A 9,812-nucleotide genomic window follows, 5' to 3' on the forward strand; every position below is an offset into this window, starting at 1 on the left:
TGAGTGAGGTTAGTGTATTTAAAATGGATAAATGTAGTATAAAATATTGTTACTATGCCCATGTTTATTTAGTTGGCCTAATGCAAATGTTTACCATCCAAAAATTTTTCGGGGCACAGGTCTCTACTGTTATTTTGTGGGTCAAAAGATGAAAAGTTTGGGAACCACTGCACTTTGGTTCCCAAAGTTGGGCTTGGGACCCAATTATGGGTCATGAAGCACCTTGGATAATCTCCAGAAATCAATTTAAAGGGTAATAAAATAATTGCTGATGTAACATTTTTCCTATAACTATTACAAAAACACAAAATAAGTATAAATAAGTACTTTTATTTGTGTACAAGCTGTTTAAATTGTCAAAAAGCCTGTGTTTTTAGGGTTATTAACGAAGTTCGTGTACTCAGACCAGTAATATTTGGGGTCACAAGTTTTTGCCATGAATATTTTGTGGGTCAGAAGATAAGAAGTTTGGGAACCACTGATATAGACTGTTAGAATTTGTATTATGGCAAGAAAAAAAAGCGATTAAGTAAAGAAAAGTGAGTGAGCATCATTACTTTAAGAAATGAAGGTCAGTCAGTCCGAAAAATTGGGAAAACTTTGAAAGTGTCCCCAAGTGCAGTCCCAAAAACCATCAAGCGCTACAAAGAAACTGTCTCACATGAGGACCGCCCCAGGAAAGGAAGACCAAGAGTCACCTCTGCTGCAGACAATAAGTTCATCCGAGTCACCAGCCTCGGAAATGTCAGGTTAACAGCAGCTCAGCTTAGAGAACAGGTCAATGCCACACAGAGTTCTAGCAGCAGACACGTCTCTAGAACAACTGTTAAGAGGAGACTGTGTGAATCAGGCCTTCATGGTAAAATAGCTGCTAGGAAACCACTGCTAAGGACAGGCAAYAAGCAGAAGAGACTTGTTTGAGCTAAAGAACACAAGGAATGGACATTGGACCAGTGGAAATCTGTGCTTTGGTCTGATCAGTCCAAATTAGAGACCTTTGGTTCCAACCACTGTGCCTTTGTGCAATGCAGCAAAGGTGAACAGATGGGACTCTACATGCCTGGTTCACACTGTGAAGCATGGAGGAGGAGGTGTGATGGTGTGGGGGGTGCTTTGCTGGTGACACTGTTGGGTTTTACTCAAAATTGAAGGCATACTGAATCAGCATGGATACCAAAGCATCTTGCATCAGCACAATGACCCCAAACACGCCTCGAGGCTTTGTATGGGCTATTTGACCAAGGAGTAGAGTGATGATGTGCTGCTGTGCCAGATGACATGGCCTCCACAGTTACCTGGCCTCCACAATCGAGATGGTTTGGGGTGAGCTGGACCTCAGAGTGAAGGCAAAGAGCCAACAAGTGCTAAGCATCTCTGGAAACTCCTTCAAGACTGTTGGAAAACCATTTCAGGTGACTACCTCTTGAAGCTCATCAAGAGAATGCCAAGAGTGTGTGAAGCAGTAATCAAAGCAAAAGGTGGCTACTTTGAAGAACCTAGAATATGAGACATACAGTATTTTTAGTTGTTTCACACTTTTTTGTTAAGTATATAATTCCACGTGTTAATTCATAGTTTTGATGTCTTCAGTGTGAATTTACAATTTTCATTGTCTTTTGACATCTAGACTATAAAGACTTGAAGAAGCCTTCAGATCACACATGTGGGTGTTTAATACTTGTTTGACATTTTTTACTGTTAATGTGAATGTGTAAAACTGGCTGATAAGGTCATTGCTTTTTCCAGTCTGCATTTAACTTAACTGTTTTGGTCCCTCAGACCTGCTTTTCTACTGACTTTTATAAACAAACATATTGGTATTTGTGCTAGGATGCCAGACTGACTGCAGAGCAGTAACAGGTAGATATGAACATTTAGATTAAGTGTATTAGTGTTTCTATGAACTGGAAGCTGGCTGAAATCTATCTAGACCACAATGCATTGCAAAATACTGAGTTTGAGTATGCACATTAGTAACTGTAAAAAGTCCTAAATTACTATTAGACTTTAAGTTAATGTTATAATTTCAGCCAGTAGCTTCACTGACAAATTTCAAGATTTCCTATTTCTCCAGTTTTTAGTGCTTGGTAATATTTTCTCTCAAAAATGAGCAAAATCTGCTTACAAATATTTTACAGCTGAGCTGTTTTGAAATGTTTAATAAGCACGTGATGAAAGCACTAATATTCCAGCAAATCTAAATGTTTGTTTTGATGACATGTAAAAAGTTTCTTCCTGTTAGAAGAGTAAGAAACCCACGCTTCAGTCCACATCATGAAAGCTTTGCATCATAAGGGCAGTTACAGATGGAGACCAGGAGGATGTTTTAATGGCTTTATGTACACGATTCCTTCACACACAAACCGACCACATTCTGTCACATAATGATGATTAAAATACAGACATCGTGAAGCCGGCTGACGCTGACCGGCCTCATGTTTCTTCACAGATATCTCCGCTCACACGACCACTGCTCCGACCTGCGGTGCACACACCGCAGGTGACAAAACACACCTGTGTGAAACTGACAACAAGTTTTACAAAATAAAAGAAGATGGAAATCTCAGAGGACTTTCAGGAGTTTGCCCTCCTGGTGTCAGTCCTACTCATGGAAGTATGAAGTAGTGCCTCTGGTTTGATGCTCTTCACCCTTTAGATTCGATCATCCTTTCAGTTTAAAGAACTTCATGTACGCAGGATGACCATCGTGAGAAGACCTAAAATATAAAACGAAAAACAAAACCCAAACTGGGAATCACTTCAAGTTGTGTGTTTTTTTTTTACATACTGACTGAACAACTGTATAAGTCAGTGTGTTTGTGTTATTTTACCCACCAAGAACATAAGCAGCTACCAGTTTCTTGTTAACACTTAAGTGGAGGTAGACAGGCACAGTGGATTCCTGCTCCCCCAGTGTGGGGAGCATCAGGGCGGCCATGCACACCAGTCCCAGCAGCACCGTCAGCAGACTGGGTCCTCCAGCGACAGGACGGCTCTCTGGTAAGCCCACACAGAAAACACAGCACAATCAGAGCAATCGCTCCACAAAAAAACAGATGTCTTTGTCTGTCTGTTAGCAAAATATCTCATGAACCACTACATGCATGCTGTGGGAACCTTTCAGAAAAGAACTGTGTTATGCAGAATTAAATATGGAAGTGAGAAAAAATATCTGAATGGATTTTAATGAAACTTTGACAAAGTAATAACTGGGTACACACAATAAATTTTGAAGTCAGTCTAATTGTCCATTTCAGCTAATTACCCTTAGCAAACACAAAAATGACTATATTTTTTCAGTTTTACAGATTTTGAGCTAAAATTGTTTTAGTAAAAGTCACCCTCAACACATTCTCAGTGTTAACAGATTTCTTAAAGGGGCAATATCATGTAAAATCAACTTTTTTTAGTTTTGTATCATGTTATAATGTTATACTCTCATAAAAAAACAAGCTCAAAGCCTTGCTTTCACTCATTCATGCATGTTTGAGAAATCCTGCAGCGTTTTTAGTAAGCCGTGCTGAGGAGCAAAATGACAGGTGGGGGCCAGAAACGCCTCTGGGACGTGTCTTTAAGCCGAGCTTCCTCATGGCAAAGCGCAACCCCCCCACCCCACACACCCCGCCCATGACTCCTGCAGGCTCTTGGGTGAAAGTGAAAGTGAAACCTAACTGTCTGCTGAGCTTTCAACATTAGTTCTCACTCAGTGAAGCTCTTTTCAGATTAAAAATACCTTTGAGGAAATGTACTTTCAGATGCCAAGTAAACTACATCATTTACCCATTCACAAATTCATTCAGCACTTTACTACATCTCTACAAAGCTAATCTGTATAGAGAAATCTATGGAGACTTTTTCAGTCTTATATTTCTTGTCATTTTGATGGCTTACAAATGATAAAAAACAAAATTCAGTGTCTCAGAAAATGTAAATATTACAGCCAGGTTTTTGTAAATGTGGGCAGAAGCCACGTCCTGCTGGAAAATGAAATCAGCATCTCCATACAGGGTTCCTACACTTTAAAGCAAGTTAAATTTAAGACTTTTTAAGACCTTTTAATGCCAACTGAAATCAAATTTTAGACCAATTTCAAAATAAACACAAATGACAAAAAATAAAATAAAATAAAACTGTGGCAGAAACTCATGAATTATTACCAAAGTATTTTTGGTTGAAGTATTCAAATATTGCTAATAGACCAATTGTTTTTATCCATATCTAACTATAGCAGAAATATTCTTAGCAGTCAGTTTAACGAACCCACAGTGGGGTCTTAACCCCAGTTTGCTGTAGATGAAACCTTAACGTGCCCGTGACATCAAAATTTGTAAGAAAAGTTAATGCATTTTTGAAAAGATAACATTATTAACATATTACAAATTTCACATTGCTCAGATGGACAGTTGTTGAGATATTTGCATTTAAGTAACAGGAAATTATGTCAAAGGGGAATGTCTGCATGTAAATATAAAAAAGTTACCAATTACTTTAATATTTGAGATGAATTACAATCATCCTATTTACAATGTGTTAAAATTTTTCATACTTCTGAAAGATTGATAAGACATTTTAAGGCTAATTAAGGCCTTATTTTTGAATGCCTTTTAAGACTTTTTAAGGAAATGTAGGAACCCTGTCCATAAATCTTAAAACCCAGTGGACCAACAGCAGCACACGGCTCCTCGAATCCTCACTGACTGTGGAAAATTCACAATGGACTTCAACATGGATTCTGAGCCTCTCCACTCTTCTGCCACACTCTAGGAGCTTGATATCCAAATGCCTTTCATCTGAAAATGGGCACTGGACCACTGAGCAACAGCCCAGTTCTTTGTCTCCTCAGCAAAGATAAGACACGTCTGACTTTGTCTTTGGTTCAGGAGTGGCTTGACTTGAGGAATGGGACATTTGTAGCTCACGTTTAGAATGAATTAGAATTTGGCACCAGCTCAGAAATTTATTTTATTATTTGTAAACCATATTCGCCACTCAGGGCTGTACGTTAACTTCTTTAGCTAATAGCACCGGTGCTACAGAGGTTGCTGATCTTGTAGCACAGAACAAAAAGTTGTAGCACCAGCATAAAATGTCTGTTCTAATCTCTAAAACCAAAAGCCAGAACGGTGAATAATATGGGGAGTATTGTTGTAGGACAGGAGTCACCAAACTTTTTGAGACTGACAGCTACTTCAGGGGAGTAACACAAAGAGCTACTTGTTTGATAAAAAACAGATTTATACAGCTCAGATTCAATTATAAAAAAAATTACAAATATGTGAATATTTAACTACTACGTTACATCTTAATGTTAATGACTCTTCATGATAGTTATCGATAATAATTTATTATGATTAAGTTAATATTACTGTAAGTGATCAGCAAATTTATCTTAGTCCAAGTAATAAGTCCAAAAAATATGTCCAAGTAAATATTTTTAGGGTTTTAAGTTTCAAAATAATCTGACTCTTATTCTGATTGTATCTGCAGTTAGTCTCTGAGTCATTAAAGTTTGTATTTATCTCCTCAGTACGTATAAAGAGTAAAGAAGTGTCATGCCTAAATAAAAAACACCCATTTGTAACATTTATTCAAAATACACATATTTCTTTGTTCTAATTATACTAACTTTTATAGATACAAAATATCAGTTATGTAACATAAAAACAAGCATAGAAAGACTTCCAATCACTATGAAAATWATGTTTTTCTACATTTTAATGCATCTAAAGGGTTAATGTTCCTGACTGAAATGGGGAGGAGGTGGGTCTACTTGTTTTTGCTGCCTGGTGGGGACAATTTTTGACTATTTCCCCGGTACATACAGCCTGGTAGGGACCCACTGTTTCTTATGGGGACAAAAGACCAGAACAGTCCTGGTCCACATCACGGGGCAAATAAAGTTTACACTAGATTTAGGGTCAGATGGGCTTCAGAAAATCCTGGTAAATGAATGAAAGTCAATGCAAAGTCCCCATGAGGATAGAAGAACAACCAGCGCTGTGGGGAGGAAGTTCTGAGTTTTTAACACGAGTTGCGGCTAAAGCATCTTCGGTTGGTAATTTTTCAGAGTTTTTGGTAAAACACAGATGGTACATTTAAGTTATTTTTGGGAGCTACGGTTAAAGTCTCAAAGTTCTTGACGAGTCTGTTGCGCCTCTGTCGCTGCCTCGCTCCGACAGAGGCGGGGGAAGCCCCCTCCTTCTCCTTCTCCTTCTCTCTCACTCTCTGCTTGCGTGCGTCTTCTGAACCGAGTCAGGTACGGGTTTTCGTTTAAAACAGTCCGAATCAAACGTCTATGTTACACATCGCTAGAATTTATTGTAGGCGGTAATTTAATGCATTACAAAAATTACAGACGGACGGACAGAAAAAAAGCGGCTTCCAGAGCTGTCGCACCAGTGCTACAAAGTCTTTTTCTTTTATAGCACAGGCAGTTTTTTTCACAGCACGTCGCACTGTACAGCCCTGCCACACAAGAAATAGACTTGAAATATTTGACTTTATGTGGAATAAATCTGTATGAGTGTCACTTTCTTAATTGACTGACAAAATAAAAAGGAATCTTTAATTTAGTTTTTCTTTATCATTTTTGAAAAGAGAAAAGGAGAAACATCTGAACACTAAGAGATTTCAAGCTCCTGTATCTTTACTTAACATCTCAGAATATATTCTGTTCTGGTGATTTTTTAAATAAACTACAGCTATTTTATCTGAGTCAATGAGCCAGAGCTGTAGCCAAACATACAGATTCATTTAAACTCCAACGTTGCTTGAAATAACAAGCATGGATGTTTGGCTCCATCTAGTGGCCACAGCACGGCACCACCTACCTGTCTGAAAGGCAGTCTGCTCAAAGAACTCGCTGTCTGCAAACTGCTCTTTAGTTCTGCGCTCCTCGTCGTGGAATCGAGGGCCGGACGGCTCCTGCGAGGCTGAGGGCCGGAGCGTGGCCGTCACCTCTTTACGACCCAGAGCTTTCCGCTGACTCTGCTCGGACACTTGCAGCCTGAACTTGTCGTAGACGCCATAATGACAAGCCCGCACGTCCCGGTGTCGGATAACTCTGTTTGGACATGGAAAAGTAAGACTTTTTGATCAACAAGAACATCAAGTTACAACATTAAACATCCATCTGGCTGACAAGTCAGGATCAAATGTACCCAAAGATATCATCTCATGGAAAAAATTAAACCCAGCTTCTTACAGTTCTCATGTTTTTAATGGTAAATGGACTGTACTTATACAGCGCCTTTCTATCCAACCAGGATACTCAAAGCTCTTCACACTACAATCTGTGTCCTCATTTACTTATCCACACAGAACACTGGTAGGTCTCTACAGAGTTAACGTACAGATGATCCTATAGAGACTAATCAGAGCTTTAAATCACATCCATACACTGATGGACACACATCAGAGGCAGAGAGGTGAAGTGTCCTGCCCAGGGACACTTCACCTTTACCAGCAATAACTCTTATTCTGTCAGATTTCAGTCATCTCTCACTGGGTTGTAGAGGAGTTTTGGCCCACTCTTCTTTACAACGTTGCTTTGGTTCTCTGTCATCGTTCCACCACAGCATTACAATCAGGTGAAACTGGACTTTGACTGGACCATTACAACAACACGATTCCTTTCTTCTTCTTCTTCTTCTTCTTATTATTATTACTATTATTATTATTAGGTCATTCTGTTGTAGACCTACTGCTGTGTTTAGGATCATTGCTATGTTGAATAATAACCCAGTTTGGTCCAAGCCTCACATTAAACCCTAAAACCTTTTGGTCCTCTCACACAGGATGGCTGAGCATTGAGCAAGTGAGATGCTCTGAACCACTAAAGGCACTGCCATTTTTAGATATTCCAGTAAATGAACTGTCATTGTGGACTAGAACTACACTTAACATTTGGAGCAAAGTACGAGTTGCTTTTAAGTTGCCAAGAGGCTTATCAATATTAACTAGTATTGGACATATTAAATCCTTCACTTCCAATTTCTTGGACAAAATGTTTTCAAAATGGGCTGATCAGGGACTTATGTTCTTACATCAGTTAATCAACAGGAACAACCTCATGTCATTCGAAGACTTATGTGGCCATTTTCATCTCCAAAAACTTTTTTTCTTCATATATTTACAATTGTGCTCTTTTTTGACTACACACAGGGACTGGGAAAAAGTACTAAGCCAATAGAGAATTTACTAATTCAATTCCAAAAAGGTGAAGGTGATAAGAAATTAATAACAAAGTTATATAAGGTGTTTCTGTCCATGAATCCCAATGCACCCACTCGGGCAAAACAAAGATGGGAGGCGGAGACGGCCAACAACATTTCTGATGAAACGTGGGAAAGAGTTTGGACTGAGGCACACCGAGTTACAAACTCAAATACATGGCAGGAATATAAATGAAAAATGATCAGTAGATATTTCAGAACCCCATACGTAGCTGCTAAGATAGAATCTGAAGTACCAAGTTTGTGTTGGAGAAACTGTGGCAGCAGTGCCTAATTATACACATATTTTTTGGTCATGCCCAAAACTATAAAACTTTTGGGAAGATGTGTACAAGGCCATAAACCAGATTTTTCAGGAGGTTATACCAAAGGATGTAACAGTTGCATTACTCGGTATTATTCCAGCTGGTTTGCAAGGACGACCCAAATCTCATCTTTTAAATGTTCTTTTTACAGCAGCTTTGAAATGCACTACAATTAAGTGGATGCAATTAGATCCACGTTCCTAAGACTCCTGGGTTCAAAAAGTAAGGGAATTGTACCAAATGGAAGAAATAACATACTTGCTAAGACTTCAAAAGATACCTTTAGATTACTCTGAGGTCCAGTAGAAGCCCTATTCATGTAACTAAGCCCAGCAAACTAGACAGCTTAAGGTGCCTAGCTCCATTACCCAAAGTGGATCCTTGTTTTTAGAAATGTATGAAGATGCTGAGACCACAAATGTGATGCTGAAATTGTAAGATATCCTGCTGAGATGTTTAATCTATGAAAAACTTCATACTGCTTTTATTTTTCTGTAGTTTTTTTCCTATTTTAATTGTGATTGTTTGTTTTTGTATGAGCTGTGTTGGAATGCTGATTCTGTACAGCACTTTGGTCTACTATGGTGCAAAAAGTGCTTTACAAATAAAGTTGGATTGGATTGGACACTGTCAACATTTTTGTTAATTATTGCTGATGTATAGCTGTGTAATTGCTCTGTAAAAACCAATAAAATTTTAAGTTCTAAAAAAAACCTTTGGTCTACTGAGGGGTTCATGGTGGGTTCAGTGACTGTAAGGTCCTGTGGCTGGAAAACAAGCCCACATCATCACCACTCCACCACCGTGCCTGACAGTTGGTTTGAGCTGATGTATTGCAAACATGGTCCTGTGCATTTTGGATTAAAATATTTATGTGGATCTTGTCTCTGTATAGGACATTTTTTCAAAAGTCTTTGTGGTGTAAATTTAAGGTTGCTTAATGACTCTGCTTAAGCAACCCAGGCTCAGTAGTGCAAGTGAGATATTTTGTAACACACACATCAGGACACTGCAGGCACTCATGAGAAATCTGATATATAAGTTTATGTGTTGTTTGTGCAGATCCAGGAACAGTCTTTTGTGAGTTCATTACACTACCAGTCATCTTTGTGGAAACACTGGTAAGCAAGTCTTTTATAGTTTTTTTTTTTTTGTTAATGTGGACCATGAGTCTGTTGAATAAAATCAATGGGCCTCATGCAAGAACCGTTCGTACGCACAGATTTGTTCTTAAATTGTGTGTACGAGTGATTTAGGAGAATTTGTGGCATTC

The 9,812-nt window shown here is 38.7% G+C and overlaps 1 protein-coding gene across 2 annotated transcripts in view; it reads right to left on the reverse strand.

The window, feature by feature from the left end:
- Window positions 1-2,319: 2,319 nt before the first annotated feature.
- The window catches only part of mospd1 (motile sperm domain containing 1), a 13,634-nt gene continuing 6,141 nt past the window's right edge, over window positions 2,320-9,812 (reverse strand). For both annotated transcript variants that reach the window (XM_014024131.1, XM_014024130.1), the window contains exons 4-6: window positions 6,831-7,063; window positions 2,836-2,997; window positions 2,320-2,717 (exon numbers count right to left, since the gene is read on the reverse strand). In XM_014024131.1, the coding sequence (XP_013879585.1) occupies window positions 2,686-2,717; window positions 2,836-2,997; window positions 6,831-7,063 (427 nt within the window). In that variant the 3' untranslated portion in view covers window positions 2,320-2,685. The remainder of the gene's footprint in view (window positions 2,718-2,835; window positions 2,998-6,830; window positions 7,064-9,812) is intronic.

Source organism: Austrofundulus limnaeus, unplaced genomic scaffold, assembly GCF_001266775.1.
Source record: "Austrofundulus limnaeus strain Quisiro unplaced genomic scaffold, Austrofundulus_limnaeus-1.0 Scaffold408, whole genome shotgun sequence".
NCBI classification, from domain to species: Eukaryota; Metazoa; Chordata; class Actinopteri; order Cyprinodontiformes; family Rivulidae; genus Austrofundulus; species Austrofundulus limnaeus.